The sequence below is a fragment of the Diadema setosum genome, chromosome 12 (genome assembly GCF_964275005.1).
Source record: "Diadema setosum chromosome 12, eeDiaSeto1, whole genome shotgun sequence".
NCBI classification, from domain to species: domain Eukaryota; kingdom Metazoa; phylum Echinodermata; class Echinoidea; order Diadematoida; family Diadematidae; genus Diadema; species Diadema setosum.
Window position 1 is genome coordinate 24,029,614 of NC_092696.1, and position 27,890 is coordinate 24,057,503.

The 27,890-nt window shown below is 36.9% G+C and overlaps 1 protein-coding gene across 3 annotated transcripts; it reads left to right on the forward strand.

Moving 5' to 3' along the window:
- The first annotated feature begins 506 nt into the window (after nucleotides 1–506).
- On the forward strand, nucleotides 507–25,249 carry LOC140236035 (mediator of RNA polymerase II transcription subunit 18-like). 3 transcript variants are annotated; one of them, XM_072316009.1, is made up of 7 exons: nucleotides 507–571; nucleotides 11,355–11,587; nucleotides 15,251–15,314; nucleotides 16,897–17,019; nucleotides 19,524–19,602; nucleotides 22,254–22,384; nucleotides 24,859–25,249. In XM_072316009.1, the coding sequence occupies exons 2-7, from the start codon at nucleotides 11,380–11,382 to the stop codon at nucleotides 24,881–24,883; spliced, it is 630 nt and encodes a 209-aa protein (XP_072172110.1). In that variant the 5' UTR covers nucleotides 507–571; nucleotides 11,355–11,379; the 3' UTR covers nucleotides 24,884–25,249. The 3 variants fall into 3 exon arrangements, with proteins under 3 accessions (XP_072172110.1, XP_072172111.1, XP_072172109.1); XM_072316010.1 differs by having other exon boundaries at nucleotides 517–564; nucleotides 11,376–11,587; XM_072316008.1 differs by having other exon boundaries at nucleotides 520–571; nucleotides 11,376–11,587.
- The last annotated feature ends 2,641 nt before the right edge of the window (nucleotides 25,250–27,890 follow it).

Here is a 27,890-nt window from a genome sequence, read left to right on the forward strand (position 1 = left end):
AAACTGCAGAATATTCCGAATTTCAATATTAGAACAATTTACATATTTTGAGTCTAAACGTAACTGATTTTATAAGTTGAATATTCAAAAGCGATTTTCAGCCATTTTTAGCCCAATTTTCTTCAAATGAACTTTGAATTCCTCTTAGGATTAAATGCTCTTTCATATTTCATAAAAGGTTTCTCATAATCTCACAAAATTATCACAAAAAAAAAACCCCCGCTGGAAACCAGTAGCCCCCCCCCCCAAAAAAAAAAAAAACAACAACAACAACAAAACAAAACAAAACAAAACGAAACTGTATCATCTTGATCGTTGCAAAAAAAAACAAAAAAAAAACAAACAAACAAACGGTGATCAAAATTAATCAAAAGTATAGCCGTCATAAAACTGGTCAAACCACATCAAACGCGAGGTATCATTCTTTCGGCGTTCCATAGAAAACCACTCCACTACTTGCACTATTCCCCTACCCCCCCCCCCCCCCCACCTCCCTCCCGCCCGATAATCAATGTTGGTGAGGACTTCAACCCACGGTTGGTGAGATCGTGAGAGCAAGAACAGGTACCTGGTAAGTAGTAAATTACTGATAGTAGTAGATTCTACACGCTAAATATCGGTTAAGTTGTGCGAGGGACATAAGCCTACATGTGTGTCACTTATTTTTCATGTTTTATGGCCAGGATTGATGTTACGCAGAAAATAGACGAAATTACCGCAACGGGCGATGTGCCTGTCGAACGTCCCATATGTAGGAAATTATGTTTGTGATTGTCAGATTTAAAATGGAGGGGTGTGTTAGTGACAGTAGGAATCTATTAGTGTTAGTGTAACATCGTGTTGTAACAATACACAGCGCAGTTGCTGTAAAAACGCGACAGATATTTACAGCATGCAGCAAACTGGGCTGTGTGTACAATTGCCTAATCGGATGTAAATTACCTCTCGTAAAGAAGTAGACTACCTAATTAGACTCTAGGCCCTGTGGTAGACAAAAAGATCCATCTATAAACTCTATCCGGAGCTACAATACTACTAGTAGATAGTATTAGTAGGCCTAGTACTGTAGGACTAGCTAGTAGGAGTCCGGAGTCTTTTACTTTTTTTTACGTTATCGCTCTTCGACGAGGAGGGGATCCGTGAAGCCAGACGCAGTCTCCGCGGAACATATCCCCGGCGACCAGATGGGCCTACAGACCGATCTTTCGGTCAATCCCTGTGGTAGCTTTTCACATGAAGCTATTTACTTCATGACTTGAATGGTACGGTACCAGGTACACAATGTCTTAAATGACATCAAAAGGCCAACAAATGGAGTGGTGTATTGAGATCTATAGATGACTAGACCGACCTAGACAGTCTAGATGATAGATCTACGATAGGCCTAACGTTAGTTTCTATAGATAAAATTTACAGACACAGAATTGCTGGGTATAACTGGGTAGGGGACCTATAGTTTAACCCCGGAGCCGCTGGTGCGGTTGGGTGCAAACAGGTAGGCCTGTACCTAGACAGCATGGTAATTCTGGACAGGTATTTTTATTTTTTATTTTATTATTATTTTTTTTTTGCGTAATGCTCCCTGACGTTCAATACGCACGGGACTTCGTAGACTAGCCTCATGTCACAGAGGCAGAGCGTTGTGTTGTATGGGCCGAAATCACACACACAAAAATGTGACACAAATAGGCCTGTGTGAAAACACTAAGAAATTTGAATTTCACCACAGATTTACGTAGAAGATGTTGATTCGTCACAAGATTTTATCATTTGAATTGTTTGAAATGTTCATGTTAGACCTTTTGCCATGCAATATGAAATTTGTTGAGCCTCATTTGCCAATTTTCTCTTTTGTCATCCGCTCCGTTAGATTGTGTGTGGTACAGTGAATTGTAGGTGTGAATTGTGATTCAGGTGCAAGGACAAGTTGTGAAAGACAGCGATTATTCCATTATGAAAATTGTGTCCGGAATTATAACGCGATTTTACACCTCGTTAAGAGACAACTTTTGTAGAGGGGTACACTTGAAATCTATTTTCCAAAATTTGAAGTGAATGATTTTCTTAATTTTGCAAAATTCATAATTTTCAGGACTTTGTGAATAACTGATGCTATTTTTGGCTGAAATTTTGTACCTCAATTCAGAGCCACACACACACACACAAAAAAAAAAAAAGGAATTCAGAGATACACACACACAAAAAAAAAAATGTTCAGTGATATGATCCACTCTCCTAAAAAACCAAGCCGGTGGGTGAGTCTACCGTTATGTTAACCTGACCAGACGCCGTGCGCTTCAGCAACAGGGCTGTGTACAGTTACCATTAGGATAGTAGGTAGGACTAACCCCGGGCGCTTCATGCATTGTTGTACAGTTATAGGATTAACGTTAGTGTCGGGGCGCCCTGAGTGAACAGCGTGCTATTTTGTATGGTATGATGAGGGGGTAAAAAAAAAATCATAAAGTCAGGCACCTCTAAAAACCAAAAAGTGCCCGAGGTAGAGTAGGGCCTAAGTGTGGGTAATTTAGGCCAGGGGGAGTTTTCGGGCACCTTGGCAAATTTGTTATCATATCTTCGCTCACACGACCTGAGTAGCAATCAAACATATCACATCTATGGCTATAGTTGACTGAAAGATCGGTCTGTATCTGGTCGTCGGGGATATATTCTGTGGAGACTGCATCTGGCTTCACAGATCCACTCCGAAGGGGAGATATAACATCAAAAATAAATAAATAAATAAAAGACGCCTCCAGACTGACGGATCATTCTGTCTATGGCTATAGCTACCAGAGACCTAACTGCAGAGATTTTGTGTCGAGACATTAAGTTGTCCATCTCCTATTTTCACTTTAAAAACTGAGAATTTGGAAGTTGAGTCCAATTTTGCACTTTCGCATGCATGCAAATAAGAGGACCCAGGCCTGCCTCGAGTGTCCTCATTGTCATATTCCATTAGGCAAAATTTCTAACTTGTAAACTAGCACTCTAGGATACACATATACTCATGTCTGCACAACCATTGTGCAAGTGACCATTTGCTAGCTTTGTTGCAGAGATTTGAAAATTCAACCCTGCCTCTAGTGGGTGAGGTTGGAGTTGTCAGCCTCCCACATGAACAGTTTTGTTTTATATATTCACCAGCGATAGGGTGGCATTTATTATAGAAAAGGTCTAGGACAACTTAAATCATAAATGTGGAGGGGGGCTTGCCCTCCCCCCCCCCACTTTTTTTTATTTTTTATCTTTATTTTTTGCATTTTAATACATAGGAATTAATATAGTGAAACCACTTGGGGCCCCACACCTTTTTTTACCTTCATTGATTCATTTATTGATTAATTCATTTATTCAATTTGTTTTTTTATTGTTGCTCATCAAAAAGTCTGAAGACTAACAGTGTGAGGTTACATAAAATTTGACGTAGAAATTCAATCAAAAAGTAAAAGTCATAACAGCACTGCAAAATTGTAAAAATATATGCACTATATTAAAAACAAATACACATACAATTAAAAATCCCATGAAAAACACATAACAAATCACATTAAAAATTAATGCCTCCATATAAATGAGGCTTGAGGATGAAAAACATTGTGAAGGAAATATAAGTGTGGAGAGAGAGAAAGAGAGAGGAAGGGAGAGGGGTAAAGAAAGTTAGTGCTACAAAAAGAAAAAATAGGAAGAAACAGAGCAATAAACATTGTATGTAAATGACTTTTAAAACCAGTTTTGTCATTGTTTACCCATGCAGAGAGAGAGAGAGAGAGAGAGAGGGAGATAAAAGAAAAGCAGATAGAAAAACAAAGAGCAAGGAAGAGGAGTTGAGAGAGAGAAAGAGAGAAATATTGAAGAAAAATGGAAGAATAGGTAACCTACAAGCGTATGGTGCAGTTGAAAAGTTCCTAGTTGGGTAAGTTATCAGAGAGTTAGTAGTGTCAGGAAGCTCTCATGTCTTGGAACAGACATGAAATTGTGCGGCTGGAAGGGCATTTCATATGCGGAAAACACAATGTCAGAACAAAAAAGGCTGATATCTGAAAGAATCTTCAGGATTAAAAGAGGCAGATCAATTACCCCGTAAAGAAGAAGAAAAATGCTGAGCTACCACAAGAATTCTGTGGCATTCATAAAACTGAAGGTGATGGCGCAAAGGGGAAGGCAGGATAAAACTGAAACAAGCCCAACAATATAATGGCTTTGCAGAGAGCACGAAATCCCTGAAACAACCAGCACTTTCCTGCTGTCTATAGTCTTAATCTGCCTGCACATTGCTATACCATCCTGTGAATGAGAGCTTGTTGAATATGTTAGAGGTGCAATTCTCACCTAAGAATTACAGGGATAATGGAATTGAGAGATTTTTCCTTTTCAGCATTGCAGAGCACTTGAGTGCATAATCTTGATGTCACACATTTTTGTAGTACCAGTACTAGGCCTATGCATGCTTGCACTTGGGGAGCAAATGCAACCTTGATGGTATGCATGTTGTGTGGCCAAGAACGATGGAGATGAATTCTTGCCCATATTTTCACAGTGTATTGTTATTGATTTAAATATGTACTAAATAAAAAAAAAAACATACTTCACTACAAAAACAATTACAGTGCTAAAGGCTCATTACTATATAATTCACAGACCAAAGGGGGTTAGTCTGGGTGCCAAAGCCAGATTTTGGGGTTAGAATTGTTTTGCTGTCAAATATTCCAATGATACATCTTTCATAGGATCCTTTCACACGTTCTAAAAAGTTGCTATATACATGTAGACATCCTCTCCAGAAGAAGGGAAAGGTCTTACAATTTGTATGAACACAGAGATATAATGACTAATTACATGTATATATTCTGTTAAAAAACATAAAAACATGGTTTGCAAAATATGGAAACCAATTAATGGCTCCAAAGATGTGATCGATTGCTTACCCTCTCTATATAGCTTGTTAAATGGTTGAACATGTTATTTATCTTTTTTTTTTTTTTTTTTTTTGAAAGTAATCACGGACGACTGACCAACCGAGCTTTACTTTTGGTAAACCCTTCTTACGTTCTCGGTCCATAGCTTTTAGCAACGATTGTTCGTACAGGTGCGTATGACCACCAGTATTTAGATGTGGAATGTGGAATGCTCCATGGAGTGGATATTTGAATGAGTTTTTGTGCTCCATAAAACTAAGTGGAGAAAAATTAATTCTTGCTTATATTAGCACTTGAAAAACTTCACTCTCACGCGGAGATTGCTAAACAAATAGACTTCACTGAATTGGTAAACCACCAAAATCAGTCTCCTTTATAGTTTATTTTCTTCTCATAAAGCTCCTCCATCTCCCCTAATATTAGTCCTTGTCCCTTCTTTAAACTGAATTTGTTTTTTTTTTTTCTCACAGATGATATGCATGTAATTCATGATGATGATGAGCATTGAGCAGATAGGTACACTTTCGGGTTATGTCACACATTCTGGCACTTGCCAAGATGTCAGATTTTCTTTATTCAAATGTGAGGTTCTTCAATGTGTACAATAGTCCACACTGTTCGTTACAACCATTCTGTAAGACAGTGAAAAAACTTTACAGCTTGTATCCAGGCCCGTAGCCAGGGGGGGGGGGGGGGTGCGTCAGAATGCACCCCCCCAAATTCTGAAAGGTCCACTTTTTCATAATAACGTTTTTTAGCAATTCTCAAGATAACAATCCAAATAAATATAAAGACACATTATATGCTACGTAAATGTGGAAGAGTACGTTTAACAATGTTAAAAATAATTGTACGAAACCCTTTTGTTGTATGAACCATCGGATCGTCCCCATGCACACAAACACAAATGTTATGTATCAATTTGTGCGAGCTATTATTATATTGGCACTGCATGCCATGGCCCTTGGCGCGTGTGACCGGTGTTTTTTTTTTCCACTGGCCGCCCGAGTACGTGCGATTCGTGGATGACATTGAGGTTGACACTTGCATTTTTTCACAGGAACAGAGGTAAGTGGATGAAAATCTAATAGCCTCAAGTTTACATATATGATAAAAATTAAAGAAATTTCCTCGAAATTACTATAATCGAAACCCTGAGACATTTTATATCTACGTCTCACAAAGATATAGTACATAAGTACATGTTGGCCTGGGGATAGATTATTATGTCAACTATTTTCCATTATGAATGCATGCTCCAATCAAATTATGAAAAGGTGGTCATGAATTAGCATTTCTTACGAACGACCAGGAGAGACAAAACAAAATGAAAGACCTGTCTTACTCCAGTTCTCTTGTAACACTCATTGGGCCATTATGCATGCCTAACGAATTATAATAGCTGCTTTTTCTAGCCCTTTTGCTAGTACCAACATTTGAGAAAAGATCATCTATCAAGTAACTGTATACGATCTCCGTGCATAATCTAATGCTTTTAAACACACTTGCCTACTCGCCTTCAGCTGGCATTTGCTTACGGTTCCAACAAATTATTAGTTATACATTTTCTCATGTTGTGACAGTTCTATTGGTTCTCATTTTAAAGTGAGCCAAAACCTAAGAACATTTTCACTTATAATTTCCAAAGAGTATTATGCAGGCACGCAAACTCATTTTAGTTGTATTTCATTTAAATGTAAAGGGAAAGAGGGTATGAGAGAGAATGGAAAGTGCTGAGCTATGAAGTAAAATGGTAAAGTAAAAAGTTTGTCAGATAGTATTACAAAAGAAACTCATTCTTTTTTGGTTGTTTATTTTATCATTATTTACTTTTCTCTCTTTTAACTTAAAGGTAGTGGATCTCTTTGCAGCCCAAATTTGAAAATGCCTAGAGACAGCTAGTAACCAAATATGCTACTATAATTTGATAAATAAGAAATAACCATTCCAGTATGTATCTTAGTGTGCACAGTAAGACAGATCAAATCAAATAGGAAAACATCTGAGCACTAAGCCTGAGGTCTGAATTTACACTCAACTTCTTCCAATGGCTAACGGATGTTTAATTTTTGAATTTCACTGACCTCCAAATTTCACAAAGAAAACCTTCTTAGCATGATGGTTAATATGACATTTGACTGATATTGGAGATGTTTGCGAATCGGATCTACTACCTTTAATATTATTAAATCTAAAATGATTATTTGAAAGTTCGGAAATGCTGGAAATATCCTACCACAAGGAGGCAAAATATAAATGGTTCACATTTACAATTCATTTTGCTTTAAAAATTTTCTTATTTATTTTCGTTTTTGACAAACTCGCATGCCAGGCTTCAGGCCTGCTAACGCGGGTATACAATAGAAAAAATAAAAGTTAAAACAACACCAGGAAAATCACTATTCTCAATTTTGCGGCGCGCTATGCGCGCAGAGTCTCGAACACAATTAAACTTTGCAACTTCCTGGCAAAATGAGTTTTTACTATTTCCTAGATGAAATACCGTAACGCGATTGCATGCAACAGACAAAAATACAAATTTCCTCGAGACTTTAAAACGTCATTAAAACAGTCAAAATTCACAATTTGCGGCGCGCTTTGCGCGCAAATTCTTATTCAAGTTTTGTAGTTCGGTCCTCCAAAGAATATATATATATATATATATATATATATATATATATATATATATAATTGTGTGTGTGTGTGTCATCATTGGTATTGGTAACGAAGGTCCGTTTTTTTAGTGACCGCACCCCCCCTTGAAAAATCCTGGCTACGGGCCTGGTATCTGTCTGTGGCACGATATATATTACCCTTTTTTTGTGCCTAAAGATTTCAAGTTTTTGTCTAGAGCTATAAAAATCACAAAATTTTAACCCAAGTCACCTCTGCTGACAAGCAGTTTATGCATAATATACTGAGTACTTCTTCAGTCTTGAAGATAACAATATAGGTGTGCCAGCAATGAGCCTTGCAAAACTACAGATTTGATAAAATTACAAGATTATACTGTTTTAGTTACATGCAGGAGTTCTAAACACTATTTAATCAGTGGACAAGACTGCCCATGTCAATTGTTATACAAATAATGAATGTTTATGAGTGCAATGGACAGAATATTTCATGAGGTGAAAGATGAAATGATCCATTCAACGAGGCGCAGCCGAGTTGAATGGATCTACATTTCATCTTTCACCGAATGAAATATTCTGTCCATAGCACGAATGAAAAACATTTATTATTTGTTTTATATAACGCCTAAAATAGATCATTGTCATTTGATGTTTTATCAATAAAGAACCAAGAGAGAATCTGAGATCGCGAGAGTGCTCGCTGAGCGCTTTATGCTTAGCCTAGCGCTTAGTGCGCTGTCGCATACTGACACTGCAAACGCGTAGTGTGCCGGGCTTTCAGCGAGCGTGCAATGGAGCAAATTGTATGGATCCAAAATTGCACGGTAAATGGAGCCGCAATTGCACGGGTGATGACGTCATAGTGAAATGGGCCGAATGACCAATGTCAAACAACCAGTCAAATGACAGGGATCTCTTCAGGCGTTATATAAAATGTGATGGTAATCAGTGGCGGATCCAGGCGGAGATGCACCCCCTTCCCCATTATTTTTTGTTGAAACAAAAGAAAGAAAATGGGGGTGTGTCCACCCCCTTTAATTATACCCCCCCCCCACACATAGTGTGAAGGGGGTATATAGGAATCACTGCGATGTTGGTCGGGTGGGCGGTCGGGCGGGCGGTCGGTCGGGCTGGCGGTCGGTCGGTCGGTCTGTTGCAAAATCTTGGGTCGCGACCTCCTCCTACAGTTTTGAAGCAATTTAAATGAAACTTAGGGTAAATGATGAGATTGAGGTATAGATGTGCAAGACGTGTTTTTTGTGTTATTCGGACAATGCGTTGCCATGGTAACCATAATTTTAACAAAACCTTGTGGATTGAATAACTACCATAGTATTTAAGCAATCAATTTCAAAATTGGTATCTATGATGATCTATAGGTGTAGTTATGCAAGACACTCTTTGTGTTTGTACTTGACAAAGCGTTGCCATGGTAACCGCATGTTTTCTTCGAAATCTTGTGGAGTGAACAACTTCCACAGTTTTTATGCAATTGAAATAAAATTTGGTAGGCATTATGGCCTTGAGGCATAGATGTGGAACACATAATTTTTGTGTTTGTTGGACAAAGCATTGCCATGGTAACCATAATTTTACCAAAACCTTGTGGATCGAATAACTTCCACATCATTCAAGCAATTAAGGTCAAATTTAGTTTGTATGATGATCGGGAGGTGTAGTTATGCAAGACACCAATGTGTCAATATAAGAAAAATGTATTGCCATGGTAACCACTCATTTTTGTATCAAATTGAACCATTTAATCTATGAAGGTGAAATTTAGTGTGTATGATGCTCTTTAAGTGTAGTTTGCAAAATGTCCTTTCTATTTGTATTGGACAATGTGTTGCCATGGTAACCGCATGTTTTTTTTTTTAAAATCCTGTTGAGTGAACTTCTTCCACAGTTTTCAAGCAATTGGAATCAAATTTGGTAGGCATTATGGCCCTGAGGTATAGATGTGGAACACATAATTTTTGTGTTTGTCACACAAACCGTTGCCATGGTAACCACAATTTTACCAAAACCTTGCAGATCGAATAACTTTTCCATTATTCAATCAAAGTCAGATTTAGTATGTATCATGATCTAGAAGTGTAGTTTTGCAAGACACCAATGTGTTAGTTTAAGGAAAATGTGTTGCCATGGTAACCACTCATTTTTGTATCAAAATAAACCATTCAAGCCATGAAGGTCAAATTTGGTGTGTATGATGGTCTTTAAGTGTAGTGATGCTGGGGGAAAGCATGTTTTCATTGCTGTAAGTTTTATACTCAGTGTCAACTCTGTAGTTGTACAGTAAACTAAAATTATTCTGTTTCCAATTCAACAAATGCACAATCTTGGTATTAACATCATTGCCCTCATGACATCACATACTATAAAGCAACACTAGGGGCAGGGGTATTAATCACCTTCAGTGATAATTCTAGTTTTGTAAAGGCACCTCCCCTACTTTTCGGAATTCCTGGATCCGTCCCTGGTAATGAAGAGAAGGTTACTGAGATTACTGAGGATTACTCGCTTAATTCCTAAACACTCAAATTGGTTTACTAATTTATATTGGTGGTCTTGAAGACATTGATTAAGACCTGATTTGGACCATTTCATGCTTATATAGGCCCTACTTATGAACATATAACATGACATACGTATATCATGACATATATCACCTTCCTGCATGTATAAACTTTTGCAGAGTGGTTGGGAAAATCACAGGTGACAAGCCGTTAACAAAAAAAAAGTAACAACAAACGGACAAACAAAAACCAAAACCAAAAACCCCGACAACATATTCTCAATATTCTAATAGTCCAGTACTCATGAATGAATATCATAGTTTTAAAAGCAGAATACTTAGGCGTTGCATCAAAATTATACCTGGCAGAATCCTGCACGGTATAATTTTGATGCAACGCCTTAGTAATCATAGTGGTCATGGATGCAGCAATCAGTAATGACGTAATCAGAATATGAGACGAATATGAAGAATACGAAATGAGATTCATAAGAATACAAGACAAGTTCCGACACTTATTGCAGCAGGGCACACTATTTACTCTATTCGAAATGGGGTTATTTCACATCTTTCAATCCATACTTGGTGGCCATTTTGTATCTCTATTTAGCAAAAGAAATTATCAGTGATGTCTTGTTACTTTGATGACCATTTTGGCAATGATCTTGAATATCTCCAAAGTCTCGAGGATTCAACAGTTGCATCATGCAGATTTGGATTCGGAACGACCTATTGTTTACAATTTTTGAGGATTCAGGTGAAAGTACATAGGAATCTTCAGGTTTTGCGGCCATTTTGGCACCTATTTTGAATATCTCGAAACCCTCAAGGATTCTACAGTTGCATCATGCAGATTCGGATTCAACATCCTCGAAATAGGGTAAAACCACCAATTGTTTTCATTTTATCGTGGTTAAAAGAAATATATGGACATTTCCATTTTGGATGGCCATTTTGGCTGCCATTTTAAATATCTCAAAATCCTCACGGATGCTAGAGTTGCATCATCCAGATTCGAGTTCAGCACCCTCAAAATACGGTAAAACCATCAAAAAACATCAGGCAGATGGCAAAACAAGGTTCACCCTCTGGCACCCAGACTAGGTATTTGAACACCCCTGAATACCCATTTTTCACTCAAAGGGGGTGTTTAAACATTCCCCTTGGTATGCCTTTGGAATTTCCTTGCCCTAATTTTGTGTTTCTTCTGTAAATTCACTGCTCTTACTAGATTAAATTTGACTGTTACTTTTCATTCTCTTTCATGAATGATATTGTGAGTAGTACCACTCTGTGCATGTGCAGGTAAATGACCACCATGAATCCAACCATCAGCCACACCATCAGTCTCGCATCCACTGGAGCATCTTCCAGTTCTACTGCTCAGCAGGAGTACCTCCTTGTTGGAAGCATCATAGACAGTGCTAGTGAGGCATTGCTACTTAGACTGAAGGCACTGTGTGACAATGTTGAGACTCCAGAAACATTTAGGGACCTTGAAAAGGTTTACCTAGTACGTAAGTATGCCAGCTCAATCTTGAATAATATACAACTGTAGTTGATGATTGCCATTCCAAGTATGATGACAATTGAAACTATGCAAAACAAATTAAAGATGGCAAGCATATTTCAGACTATGTTCAGGCAGGTCATCACACAAAGGAGGTTTAAAATGATAAAACATTCCAATACATTCCCATTGTGCAGGTTTCATAAATATGAGTGGGAATCTCAAATAGCTGTCTTAACAGTTAACATGCACGAATTTGGCATAATCACAGGGGCCAGTTTGTACACAAAATTGTGGCATAATTCAGGGGGGACCCAATGTATAACCCCAAACACTGTGTTATATTGTACGATACTAGTGATAGCCAGTTCTGATTGTATTATTCACTTCAAAAAAAAAAAAAGAGAGAGAGAGAGAGAAAAGTTGATACATAGCCATCTTGATTGTGCACGTTGAAGTTCATATTTCAAAATTCCCGTTTGAAGACCAAGATGACCCTTTAAACACTTTAAGTCCTGTTTAATTTAGTTCATGTCAAAGACCACTTCCTTGGTTGTGGAAATGTATTAAAGTCAAATTGGAGGAATGGAAAGGGTGTGATCACTTTTTGATTAATAGCAGCAAAATTCTTATGCCTCCGCCACGAAGTGGTGCCGGAGGCATTATGTTTTCGGGTTGTCCATCCGTCCGTACGTACGTCCGTACGTACGTCCGTACGTACGTCCGTCCACATTCGTTTACGCGATAACTTGAGAAATATTGACTGGAATTTTACCAAACTTGGTCCAAGTATAAAGTATGATGGGGCAATTATTTGATTAGATTTTGGGTGAAATCGGCCAAAGGTCAAAGGTCAAGATCAAGGTCACATCATGAAATTGTATCCGTTTACGCGATAACTCAAGACTGGATTGAGTAAATTTTACCAAACTTTGTCCAAGGATGATGTATGATGGGACAATTACATGATTAGTTTTTTAGTGAAATCGGACAGAGGTCAAAGGTCAAAGATCAAGGTCAAATCCTAAAATTTATCTGTTTATGTGATAACTCAAAACTGGATGAAGCAGCTTTCACCAAACTTGGTCCAAGTATGATGTATGATGGGGCAATTAGTTGAGGAGATTTTGATGACATTGGCAAGAGGTCAAAGGTCAAAAGGTCAAAATCAAATGCTAAAAATGTTGCTATTTCCCCCATATCTATGCAATGCCAGAAGGAATTTTATTGAAACTTAGTGCAGACATGTACTACTGCGTGAAGATTCTCCAGAGAGAGTTTCATGTCATAAGGTCAAAGGTCAAAAGGTCAAAGGTTAGGTGAAAATGTTACAATTTCACTTTTCTCGCAAATGGTTCAATGTATCTTCATGGAACTTGGTACATATGCATGTACTGACTGGCAGGGATTATCTAGGGAATTTAGGGGTCATGGGTCAATAGTCAGGGGTCAAAGGTCAAGGTCAACTCCTCAAAATTTTACAGTTTCCCTCATATACTACCGTTGTATATGCAATGCTTGCATTATTAGTTTTAAAACTTAATATATACATGTATTACCTAATGGAGATTCTCTGGGAAATTTCCAGCCAGAAGGTCAAAGTTCAAAGGTTAAGGGTCAAAGGCCAGGTTTAAATGAAAAAAAAAATCTATTTTGTACTGTAATTACACTCTTTCTTCATACCTTGAAAATTACTCAATGCATAAACATATAACAGGGTCGGTCAGAAGTCAAGTAAAAATCCTCAATTCCCCAAATATGTGTACCTGCACTCTTGGACAATTATAGCAAACCCAGTTTGAGGAAATTGAACATTCAAGACATTTCTGACAAACCTGTCATATCAGTATTTTGCCAGTTATGTGAAACTATCATCACACATTGTGAAGACATTGTACTATACAACTATTGGGAGAATCATGCGTTATGGCGGAGGCATCAGTCGCCATAGCGACATTTCTAGTTCTAAATGTACTGCTGTGATTTCTAACTGTCCCCTTATAAAAGGTGTTGATTACGGGTGACTGATACTAATCACCCCCCTTTGTATCACCTAACTCATCTTAAAGTGACAAGTTTCATATCTCGTTTTTCTTACTTCTGTGCATTCCCTATCCCCTCTCCCCCCAAAAGACTATTGGTTGATCAGAGGTGATCAGTTGTTCATTGGCCATCTTTAGTCTGTTCCATATGTGACCCTGCACCAAAAGACCAACAAAAAGTCGCCAGACATGAATTTTAAGTTAAGAGCAGATTCTAAGGGGCAGACTCTAAGCTTTAAAATGATGTATAAATCAATTCACATGGACTCTCTTAACATATTTAAATATTGGAAAGAAAGCAGACACTCTTGATAAGTCTGAACTTGAAAAAGAGGTACATTGCTGAAGTACATGGTCTGTTTAAGCACTTAATCTGTACCGCCGTGCTAGGTGTGCGAAGAATGGGACAAAAACAAGGTGAAAACTACCGTAGCAGCAACAATGACGGGCTCATCAGATTAAGGTAAAATTAATCATGCTTTATGAACAAATTCTGTCTGTGGTAAATGGTGACTGGTTGATGTTGACTTTCAGAACATCATCCTTTCAAAAGATATTAGAGTTGAAAGTGAAGAGTGTCAAAAGGATTTTCAAGAAATGACAAGGGGCCTTTAAGACATACCTGATCACCCTACTCTACCAAAAAAGGGTTGTACAAAAATTTCTGAAAACTCAATTTCCCATTCATTTTATGATCCCAAACTTAAGTATAATGTAGAAGAAGAAAAGCTGTTTCAGAAAACATGGAAAATTCAAAATTGATGAGGTTGACTCAAATCATCTTTTTTGAGTCCTCACGTAAAATGAAGAGGTGCAACCTTTTGTTGGTGTTGTTATGCATGGTCACATATTTTATGAATCCACTAGGATGTATGCAGTGCATTTTATAGTGCACTTGAACTTGTTCATTATGTGCCGGGTCTAGGGTAATCACCCCAGACTCTTCCCCTGGCCCTAATCATAATCCTGAACTAAATCCTAACCCAAACTCTATCCCTAAACCTAACCCTAACCCTAATCTTTACTCTAACCTTACCACTAACCAGTATTTAGCCAGGGGTAATTGTCCTCGGGGGTAATTGCCCTGATACGATGTGCCATTATTTGGGACTGTACAAAGGTTGCATTATGTTGCACCTGCTTTGTTGCACTTCCACTTTTTTTGTTTTGTATACTAATGTAATTGTGAATGCAATTAGTGGAGTGCAGTGGAGTGGACCAACATCTCAAATTGTGATCGTAACGGTAGGCTGTTCAGGAAGTTCTTTGAAATTTCCACAGGATATCTTGCCATGTTGGAGATTATTTATTTCCTAAAAGTGAAGCTTTCATCTCACAGGGTTTGAGTCACTTTGCATGACTCAAACCACATTACACATAACATGCATACATTCAGACATATACATGTAAAAATGAAAAAAAAAAACAAAACAACAACCTAGTTTCACCATTACATTACTCTTAAGTATGATATAGCAACTCATTAAGATGACCTTAGAAATGAAAATTCAAATTTATTTCAGTGACCCTGTAGTTGATAATGAAAGAGAAAGTTATTGCAGTACAATTAGATTGGTATCATAAATGTGTCACAAATAAAATGTATTATAACCTACTTATTCCCCCAGGTGGACCAAACCAGCAAGCAGTATTGAGGGCACGTTGTTCATTCAATCCACCAGCTCAATCATGGTAAAGAGTGACTTACAACTTTGCCATACTTGCTATGGCTCCGCCATGAAGTGTCACCGGAGGCATTATGTTTTCAGATTGTCTGTCCTTCTCTGTGTAATCAATTTTGTGGACAGTGTTACTAAAAAACCATCTGAGGTATCCCAATGAAACTTGGCATGTATATGTTTGAGTGGGTGAGGTTGTGCCTATCAACTTTTGGGTGCACATGTTCTTGGTCAAATGTAAAAGGTCAAGGTCAAATTGTCAACATTTCACTATTTCCCCCATATCTATGCAATGCCTGAAGATATTTTGTTGAAATTTAGTGTATTCATGAATTACCCAATAACGATTCTGTAGAGAAAGTTTTGGGCCATGAGGTCAAAGATCAAGTGAAAATGTTTTTTTTTCCCCCTCCATATCTTGGAAAAGGTTCAAGGTACATTCATGGAACTTAGTGCATATGCATGTACTGACTAGCAGTGATTATCATGGGCTTTTGGGGTCATGGAGTCAAAGGTCATGGTCAACTCCTCAAATTTCACTATTTCCCTCATATCTATGCAATGCCTGAAGGATTTTTCTTGAACCGTAGTGTATATGTGTATTACCCAATATAGATTCTCTGGGTAGTTTTTTTTTTTTTCATGTTGCCAAAAGGTCAAAGACCAAGAAAATGCATAGTTTCACTTCTTCTGAACTTAAGTACATATAATTAATGCATGTAATGCCTGATAGTGATTCTTTTGGAAATTTAGGATGATGGGGTCAAAGGTCAACAGTCAAAGGTCAGGTTAATTGCTTATATTTTACTATTTGATACTAATATTACACTTTTTCTCCATGCCTTGAAAATTATTCAATGCATAAACTTATGAAAGTGTCAAAGGTCCAGTAAAAATCCTCAAATCCCCAAATACCTGCTCTCTCAGACAATGATTATAGCCTTTAATCCAATAAGACCGAGTTCAAGGAAAGTGAACACTCAACACATTTATGACAAACATGTCATTGTAATATTTTGCCAATTATGTGAAACTGTCAACACACATTGTCAAGATGTACTATAGACCTATTAGGAGAAGCATGCATTATGGTGGAGGTATACCAGTTGCCATAGCAACAATTCTAGGGTTTTTTTTTTTTTTTTTTTTTGTCGTTGCAAAAGATGACAAGACTTTACCAATGCCCTATTTCTACAATTAGGAACCCCTCGTGGAAATACCTCAATGTTTTTCTATGCTTCTATGGACTCCATGGAACCATGCATTTTTTTGGTACTCTTAGATTCTAAGATTTTTCTTTGATGCATTCTCTAGGACAGAGGAACATAATTGCTTCACTTTTTTCTTCAAATCAAATACAGGACTGATCCAAATTAGCTACTTCTTCAAAGGAGAAGCAACTCTAGCATTTCCTTTTTCTAATCAATTGTGTTCTTTCTGTTCCATACCATTAAGTGCCACAAATCAAATTAACTGACATTAGATGTTCATAAATGTATGATTTGTTGATTATTAAAATTCACAACCATCTAACCCAGAGCACAAGAAGGCTGAATGGCTGTGTGACATATTTTGTCACATCCTCTTGAATCCAGGCAGTTGCGATATATTGGACAGTCAGATGTCAGTGACAAGAGCCGGACAGTGACTGTCAGAAGCTATCAGGATTGTGCCACATCTGAGAACCTGCCAAATTTTCTTGAGGAAATTGGCTTTAAGTGAGTTTATGCAAGTTAAAATAAGATGAACAGAGTTGACTTACTGACTTAAAGGCATAATTTGCAATTTGCAGATGAAACAAAAACCCAGCATTATTGCTTTAAAATAGTTCTAAAATGTGATTTAGGGATAGAAACAACCACTGTCAAAATTTGAATCTGTATAATCAATGTTAAAGGACAAGTTCACCTTCATAGACATGTGGGTTTAGTGAATGCAGCAATATTAGTAGAACACATCAGTGAGAGTTTGAGGAAAATCACGACTGGATGAGAAGACTACTATGGCTTGTGATGTCACATGAGTACAACGATATAAAGAAAGAATAAAGAAAATTCAACAAATTTCCATTTTTCTAGCATAATGAAAGAACACTCGACTTCTCTCTATCAGAAGGCAGGGGGAATAATATTACCCTTAATATACGTCAGTAAGAAGTCGAAGAAGTATGCACTTTATTCAAAAAGTAAAGTTTTGTGAACTTCTCTTTTTAGTTTCCTTATATCGTTGTACGCATGTGACATCATGTGACATCATACACTGTAGTAGTCTTCTCATCCAGCAGTGACTGCACAGATACTTCAAACATTCATAACTTTTGAACGGGTTGTCTGATTTTCCTCAAACTTTCACTGATGTGTTCTACTAATATTGCTGCACTCTCTCAATCCTTATGTATATGAAGGTGGACTTGTCTTTTAAGAATGGTTAAATACACAAAATGTGAACAATAGTTATAATAAGAATGCTTCCAGACTAAACCATCTACAGTTATGGTTTATTGAGAAAAATACTGATATCTCCTTATATTTTAGGCTTTATTGCAAAAATTGTATAGGATGTTTTATGATACAACAGATCTACACATATGCATCAAATGTGATATCTTGAACATTTTTGAAATCACTGCTCCCGAAGGTAAACTGGACCTTTAAAGTAAGTTGGGTGGTATTTGTGAGATTTATGTATGCTGTCCTTTCCCTCCCTGCCTGTCCTCTATTGGTCCTCAAGTGCATTGTCTGCCCTAAAAATGTAACTATGTATGCTTACTGAGGTCGTCTGCACTTTGCTCTCCCATGTAGTGGTTTCCATGATAAAACTGAATACAGTGTTAGCTTAGGGTGTCATTGGGCATGCCCATTAAACCTTAGCCTTCTTTGTGCAGATTTTTAGCTGGTTTTTTGTCAGTTCCTGTAAAGTTCTGAACCACTGATGATTGTCATTGTGTACTGGTTAATAATTTAAAAGAGCCATCCAAAGCATCCTTATGTAATAGCCATCTACGATAAATAAAACTGAAAACAATAAATAATTCATGTAACTGGTCAGGACATTACCACCTTTAATCTTTGATAACCATAACAATACTGAGAACCTTATTTCTCATCTGTTGTTCATATTATCTGGATAATTTTTATTTAGTTCGAATGCTGCAAACTTAATACAAAATTTTTCTTTTCTAGATTTATGGTAGCAAGTACATGTTATTGCATGCTCATTTTTCATGGTTGGAAGCACATTTCTTGTACATGTGTATTTTTTATTGTTACATCAGACAAACAAAAGTGAAAATGCTGTTGAGAGTTATAGACAAAAGCTTGCATTTTGCTGGAAACAATATCACGTAACAGTGATATCACAATATTTGTACTTCATGGTCATTATGTACGTCTCCAAAATATGATTTACACTCGGCTTTCTGTAGCACTCATAAAAAGCAACAAAAGTTATTAAAATTCTTTAATTTTTCATGCTGTCATTGGGTGTTAGTTTCAGCTTATATTCATTATGTTATTCTAAAACAAATGAACAGTTTCAGGCAAAAATTGGTGAAATTGATTTTGGTGAAAAGTGTGTGTGTAGTAGGTGATTGGTCACAAGCAAAGGGTGCTCTTACAAAGACATTTGGTAAAATGTAAACAGCCTGATGTGATATAAAGGTACTACAGTGCATTCTTGTTATAATGAACATGGATATAACACAATTCTGCTAAAAAAGTAAAAATTCAGACTGCAACATTATCCGACGTATGTTCTTTTATTGTTAATTTGTTAAATCACAACAATTTTTTTTTTTTTTATAACGAAAGAAAACTGCTGGTCCTAAGGACTTCATTATAATGAGAGTCCATTGCACCATAAACAGCAGGTACTCATCTAAACACCTTCATCAGCTTAGCTTCCACAGCATGTTTTTTTTTTTTTTATGAAATGTGATTTTTGTAGCAAGTTGTAGGAAGTTAGTGGTTCATTAATACTACACAAAGTTGTGGATTCTTTGGGCTGATCATAGCAAAAGTTCATGTGGGGGTGATGATGAATCAAGAAATATATAAAGTGAATATGACCCAGAAATGTCATGTGACCCAGAAATGTTGCTACATTTATTGAAATGTTATTTGGACTTACTATTTACCAGGGATATACATGTATGCACACAATTGTCAGTGAAAGTACAGTGTTTGCAGTATACACAATTGTATGTATGTGTTTCTTCCTGTAGATTGGACTACGAGTTTGTGACAGAAGGCTACATGTTTCGGAAGGGCAGGCTGAAAATTACTATGTCCAAGTTGTATAAGGTAGCTACATCTATTCATTCGCTTGTAGTACATGGTTGTGCCAGGGGCGTGATCTTTTGTGGGCTTTTTTTCATACATTCATTACCATTTCTTGTTACCTGGAATAACTAATTGTAGAGCAATGTGTCATAAGTGAAGAAACTTCTGTGCTCATTAAACAAACATATCATGACTCCATCAAAAACTCCATCAAAATTGTTGGAATAGCTCTTTGAAGGAAGAGGCACATCAAACATATACACTGGTGTACACATGTACATGAAGGCCGATCGGTTGAAGTTGTTTACACAAATGAGTGACAAAAGTATGCGCTTATAAGCACGCTTGTAATTGTTGAGTGTGCGGCAAATGTTATGGTAACTGCATATTTTCTGGAAAATCTTGTGGAGTGAACTACATCTACTTCCACAATTTTGAAGCAATTAAAATGGCATTTGATGGACATTATGGCATTGAGGTATAGATGTGTAGACCTGATTTTCGTGTTTGCCAGACAAAGCATTGCCATAACCACAGTTTTACCAAAACCATGTGAATAGTATTGCACATACTTCCGCAGCATTCAAGCAATTAAGGTCAAATTTAGTTTGTGAAGATATGCAAGACACCATAGGAGTCTGAGCTGCTGGACCTGAGGTATTAAAGCACCTTCATTGATAATTCTAGTTTTTTACTTTTCTGTTTTGAGTGCTACAGGCATTGTATAATCATCATGATATGAACATATTCAATATCAAATCAGAGAACCAGTTACTCTAAGACAAATAATGGCATATTGTAATTTATGTACCTTCTGAATTAGTAGTTAAAGAAGCAATTAGTATTTTTTAAAAACACAAGGCACTATATAAATGTTGGTTATTATTATTGCTATTATTATTATTATATAATTGTCTATGTTTGCCATGTATCAGAGCTACTAGATTTGTAAAGTCCCATTTTTTAAAAACTGAACCTCTCAAACTAGAATTACCATGACAAAGTCTGGGTAGTGACTGGGTAATCTTTTTTTTTACCCCCTCTGTTAACCCTTTAGCAACTGACAATTCCTAACATATGGCCTATTATTCCCTGGAAGGTACAGCAATATTACTCTCATTTTGACAACTTTCTAAATTATGCAAAATAGATCACTGCATGTTTATTTTTGTCTATTAGAAGTTATGTTTATTTGAAGCCTATTAAGATTTTACAGAGAAACCTGTGTGTCACAGATATAATTCTGATATACTTTTGTTGACATTTGACCTCTTTAAAGTTATGTAATTATATATTATTTATGAAAACAATCAAAATAGTAAAGCATAAAACTGTCAACGACAAAAACAGATGGGCGGTTTTGGATGGTTTAGGGAGTAATCTGATGGGCAGTTATGGCTGGTTCAGTCACTAATGTGGTCCCCGCAAAAATATTGCTCGGATGTTGTCGTAACTTTTGCAAAATTCTGCCCTAGCCAGCTATAGTAATTACCCCGACATTACCTCAACAACCCTTCTGTTGGAATGCTCCTGGGGGCGACATTTTTTTTTCGGAGGATGGGACAGGCATTTATTTGTCTTGGTGACTTGGATAGAGAATAACTATCAAGTCTTTGACTTTATTACTCTCTCTAGCCTTAAGCCTGACGGAATAAACCGTTACAAACTTAATATACTTTAGAAATTAAGAGCAAAAACGAAAACAAGATGTTGAGCAAGATCCCGAAAGGGAGTCGAACAACGGACCTTCTGGTTATCAGTCCAAGCCCTAACACACCGTGCCAAAGCGAGGCGATGCTGAGGTCTGTGGTCATTGTACTTAAGAAGTATGTGAACACAATTTGTCTTAGGTAGAGTCCCTATAGTCTTAGGTTTCAGACCTTTTTTGTCAGTAGACTGCCGTAGACTTTACACACATTAGTGACTTTCCCATCTTCCAAATAAAAATACATGTATAGCCTCCTGGGGTTACATTCCTTTGATACACTCGACACTCATGCACAACATTGCAGGCAGAGAATGATTGAGAATTGCGCGCCAATCATGTGCTTGGATTGTAACCACTGATCTCTGTGTAGTCGAGATTAGTGATTGTAACCACGTTTTGTTTCCTAACACAGTTGCCTAAATGTGCACAAGCTAGAACAATAGGCGGTGCTTGCTGGTGGGCGGGGTAGTCGCATCAGTGGACACATCCCCTTTGTAGAAACCTACTCGGAGAAGGTTTTCGGTGTGTGTTTGTTAAAAATGGTACCCCTTGCTCTCTCCTGCAGTTTTATTGCCCGAGAAAAGGAATGTTATTTTCCAGATGCTGTCGCGACATTGTTGGGGGTAAGGGCTGTTAAAACAGGTCTTTAAGTGGTAATATCAATAAATTTCATCTGTGTAGCTTTTCTGTTTTTTCAGCAGTACGTGTACTGTAAATGCAATCAGTGTATATAGGGCATTATTGTGGTTTCTGTCACCACTCATTTCATATTCCATTCATTGCCGTTCCTTTCATCACTGCTCTGATAATTCCCACCTATTTCAGCTTTGCACATTGTGAAGACGGGGGTGAGTGAGTGGTGACATAAACCACAATTTAGCCTTACATAGTGTTCTGAGATCAATATTCATGTAGATGCAAGTAGATGGTTGTGTTGAAAATGTTATTCTTGTTCTCTCTCTAGTTCAACCAGGCTGCTGAAGGCAAACTAGAGCCTGTCTCGGGGTCCCACCTGGTGGAGCTTAGTGTTGTGGCACCCTCAGGTTCAGAAAATGTGGCAGAAGACATGCGTACTTTTGCAGAGCAACTAAAACCGTATCCTTTTTGGTATTTATTAATGAATTAAGTTTGGTTCCATGCCATCTTGACTGTAATTCATGTTCAGGACCCAAAATCTTTTGTAAACTGACGTATAACAAGTGTTATTGTTAACTTTTCTTCTTTTTTTTTTAAAGGAAAAAAGAAATCCCTACCCTAGTAAGAGACTCTTCTCCCAAGAAAAGTAAAAGATGTAAATTATACAATATTGATGTACATCTATGTGGACACTGAAATGTTACATTGGACTATAAAATCTTTCAGAAATCTTGATGTACATCTATGTGGACACTGAAATGTTACATTGGACTATAAAATCTTTCAGAAATCTTGACACATGCATTGCATAATAGATTATGTATAAAGTCATCTGTGGCCTAAATAGAAAATCAGCTAGATCTCGATTGATTAAAAGTCTGGAACATTTGACTCTAGTTTTTATCAAAAATGATCTTTGTGTGGCATTCCTAGATGACAAGGTACATGTCTTTGCGGTGCATAAGCAACAGATCTTGCAGTTGCGCAATATCTGCACACATAATTAAAAGGTAGAGATGGAACATTAAGCTGAAAACAAATTGCAGAGTTGAAATTGAAATAACATATTAATTTCTCACAGCAGACTCCATGGATGGTTCAAGCAGAAGTCACTCATGCTGTGAGATGTCACATTCTGATCTTCAAAGGCAGTGAAGAAAATTAAAATTAGTTGTCGAATGCTTTTAAAGAAAATGTTTTCCAAAAACATGTAATGCATGTCGATACAGTTAATGCAGAAAGTGAGCTATCAGAGAAATGCTCAGGAAAAGGTTAAGGAAAGTCAGATAATCCAGTGCAAATTAATAATCTGTGAAGGTCTGGTTACCCTCTTCAGAGGAGAAATCTAGAACAATTAGTGACACCACAATAGTTCAGTGATGTTAAGATAATTTTACTAATTATGAGACAGACTACATGTATATAATGGAGATGTAGACACATAATCATTTTCTGGGACATGAAAAGAAAATTTGACCTAACTCTGCCAAGTAAGCACTGAAAATGACATTTGCTTTTGCATATCATGATAATATCATATGTATAGCATATATCTCTGGAACAAGTGGAGGAATAATGCATATTTAAATATTTCATTGTATTTTTTCGGGTTGTCCGTCCTTCCGTCCGTAATGAATTTTGTGGACAGCGTAACTAAAAAACCTTTTGAGGTATCGTAATGAAACTTGGCATGTATGTGTATTAGGGGATGAAGTTGTGCCTATCAACTTTTGGGTGCACATGCTCAAGGTCAAAGGTCAAAAGGTCAAGGTCAAATGCTTAGAATTTCACTATTTCCCCCATAACTATGCAATGCCTGAAGATATTTTCTTTAAACCTAGTGTATACATGTATTACCCAATTAAGATTCTCTGATGAAAGTTTGGGGTCATGAGATCAAAGGTTAAAGGTCAAAAGGTCAACTAAAAATGGTAAATTTCACTTTTTTCTCCATATCTTGGAAATTGTTCAAGGTATCTTCATTGAATATAGTATATATGCATGCACTGACTGGCAGTGATATTATCTAGGCAATTTGGGGTTCATTGGGTCAAAGGTCAGGGGTCAAAGGTCAAAGGCAACACTTCAAAATTTTACTTTTTCCCTCATATTTATGCAATGCCAGAAGGATTATTATTTTTTAAAAACTTGGTGTATGCATGTATAACCGCATAGAGATTCTCTGGGTATTTTTTTTTTTTTTTTTGCCAAAAAGGTCAAAGGTCAAAGATCAAGTGAAAGTGTTGAACTTACTTCTTCCTCCGTATCTTGGAAGTGGCTCAAGTTATCTTGAAACTTAGTACCATGTTCTGCCTGACAGTGATTCTCTTATGAATTTTAGGGTCAAAGGCCTGATGAAAATGGTAAGAATTTACTATTCATTACAGAAATTGCACCTTTTCTCCATACCTTGAAAATTACTCAATGCATAAACTTATGAAAGGGGTAAAGTCAAGTTAAAGTCCTTAAATCCCCAAATACATGCTCTCCTATTCATCCAATTAAATCTAGGTCAAGGAAGGTGAACATTCAACATATTTGTGACAAACATGTCATTTTAATATTTTGCCAATTTTAAATGTAATCATACATTGTCCATATGTACTATAGACCTATTAGGAGAATCATGCATTATGGCGGAGGCATACCAGTCGCCATAGCGACATTTCTAGTTTACAATTGTCATTTTGCACCTGATACATTTGATGTGCTGACCTGACCATTCCAGTGTAAACTATGAGGACTATTTGTCTCTGTTCATCAGGATGCCACATAAATGATTACTGACATGGAAGAGGAAGTACTTTTTTAATGCTTTTGTTATTATCATTGATAAATTTTCTGTATTTTTACAGTTAGTATCTATTTGAATGGTAATGACAGTGTGTTTGCTGCTTGTAGTTACATTTTCTTTGACCCTAATTCATGCTCAGACTTGTCGTTGTTGATAAGATATGATACCATGAGTCTTCAAAGGAGATGAACAAGTGTTGCAGCAATAAAAAGGAACTAGGAGTTGAGAGCAACATGCATCACCATTCTCCTATCTGTGCTGTGCTGAAGTATGCATATTGACTTTTCTCAAGAATGGTCAGATAGTGGTAGAGATAGACAAACTAATTGGTTTGTCACATCTCAGCCTGGAGCACACTGTGAAGCCTCTCCTGATTTGATGGATCCAGTGGCAATTGGTTTTGGAAATGCTCACCCCAAGGACAGAAAAGCTGTGAAAGAGATTGACGGGAGGCTTAATACATTGTGTAGCTTCTTAATCAGACCTCATGAAGTATTTATTACAACATATCTGAAATAAAGTTATGGATATTCTGGAAACTCAAATAATTAATTAATTAATCAATTCATTCATTTCTTTATTGGTCTACGTCAGACATAGAAATTTGGCTTCAACTGGCATTACATTGCAACAAAATGATCATGACAATACAAACACATTTTACATCACAATTACATAATTACGTCTATGATGAGCACAATGAAGACGAACAACACCCTACAAATCTATTACACATACAATATATCAGTTCTTTATAGCCCTATATAAATCAAGCTACTTCAACCCTTCTCAGCCCCCAATTTTAAATTTACAAGATAATAATATAATACTACAAACAAAACTTATATCAGAAAATTCAAAATAACACACACACACATGCACACAACACACACACAAATGACTAACATGAGTCTCAGTTAGAAATTGTCATAACAACCAGTAATATCAAACATAACTGAATAAACCCTCTATTGTTCCCTATATAGAGTTAAATGTAAGATCAAGGATTTTTAAGAACCGGGGAGCACTGCAAAAAGTCTAGTGTTAAATATGAAAGACCGAGCTAGTGTTAAATATGAAAGACCAAGCTGGTGTTAAATTTCTGGTGCTCATTTCTGGTGTTAGATTAATACCTGTGGGTGTCATTTTAAAATATAAAATTGTTTGTTGAATAGTTTCTTACATACTGTTCTTCTTGTTAATTTTGAATTTCAACAAGACAATCAAGAATTTTCCAATAAAGTACTTGATTTAAAAAAAGAAGAAGATGTGAACACATTTACACCACAGTAACACCTGTTGTTGTGGTCTCCTATTGAAGCTGGACGGATGTTATACCATTGACATTGACACCAGCAATATCAAATCAACACCATATGGTGTCATTATTGAATTAACAACAGTGCAGTGTCAAAAATACTGTATCACCACGAAGTGCCAAGTAGACACTTTTCAACACCATCACAACATATGTTCTACACCTGTGGGTGTGGTCCTCTATTGACACTTGATTGGTGTGCAATTTGACACCCATGGTGTTAAATCTTAACACCGATGTTTTTACAGTGAACTATCAAAGAGATGTAGAGGCAGTCATGATATCACAGCTTCTCTAGAAAAGGCAGCACAAGACTTGAGAGATTCAATACCTCTGGCTGTGAGGGGAAAAAGGAATCTTCATGGGGTATGAAATATCTTGCAGGATGATTTATTTAAAGGAGTGCTACAGTTTGGGTTGCACTATGCCAAGAAGTAGTCAGTATGTAAATTTTCATATGACCTGAATCTTTTGTTGCAAATCGGTCAACCAAAATAATCATGTCAGACACAAGAGTTCTCTCAACTCCAACAAGGCATTGTGTAATGATGAACAGTATAATTGATCACAAGATGCAAGCAACTCAAATCATACCGTGTATCAGTCATTCAATATACATGTAGTACACCCGTCACTAGTAACAGAGAAATACTGTAGGCTTTTTGTTCACATTTAAGTGAAGCATACAAGGGAGAGCTGGAACCACTCATATACAGCCTGCAACACTAAAATGATGCATTGGTGAATGTGCAGAGGGACTTGCAATTCTTTACTTATTACCAAGTCAAATCTTTTATAAGTGAGAAGAACTGATCAAACACATTGTCAAAGGCATCTTCCAGCTACCGATCTTTACACTTCAGAAGTCCTCAGAATCTGCATACTAGTATACTCTCCCCTCCTAGTAATATTTTGATTAGTTCACATAAATTATAAACCTGACTGCAAGACTTCAGAGAATGCCCCAATCACTCTTCTCCACTCTTCAAAATCTGTCTTTCTTTCTTTCTTTCTCTCCTGATATTCCATCTCTTCTTTTTGTCTCGCTACCCTCATATCCTAGTTTCCTTTCCTTTCTTTCTCCTTCACTATTGTCAGCACCCTTTTTTCGAAAATGGTATGACATTTTGTAACAAATTACTGTGTGATATGTATTTTTGTGTAGACTTCAACTGCCTATTAAGACGTGAAATTGTGCATGTATTTCGCAGTGCAGCAAAGTAGTAAATCAATGCTTAAATACAATTCTCTCAAAATGACTGCGTGGTAATTGTACTCTGGATGCAGCTGTTGAGTCTTTTTTTTTTCAGTTTCTCTTAGAGAAGCTTGTGGCCGTGCAGAACTAAACCCACTGAGTAGGGTTTTTGGGCTGTAGAATAAAATCTGTCATCAGATAATTCTATTCTGCTTGTGCATGGGTTAAACCTATTGGTCAGAGGTTACGTGCTGTGTGTGTAGGGTAAAATTGGAGATTGTATACTAACGGTACAAAAGAGTTTTATATATCAACTCCTCAAAGAAAGTTTTGAAATCCGACTTTAGTTGTAAATTTCTCCAGTTTGTAGGCACTATACAATACATGTTTGATATCAATGGAAAGATCATTAAATTATCTGTAAAATGACATCCTACCCATTATGATTATGCTATCAAGTAAAGGGCTGTAAAGTGTCTGATAAGGTCTGCATTGAAAAGTTGCAAAATGAACAAGAACGGTCCTTATGAATGAGAATGGTCGTGAAGAGTAAGTAGAGAACATGTTCTTTTGTGTTATGTCTTTTGTTCTCAACTGGTCAGCAATGAAGGCAAATTTCAATAGACATCTTAACTTCACATTCAAGTTTTCATAGTGG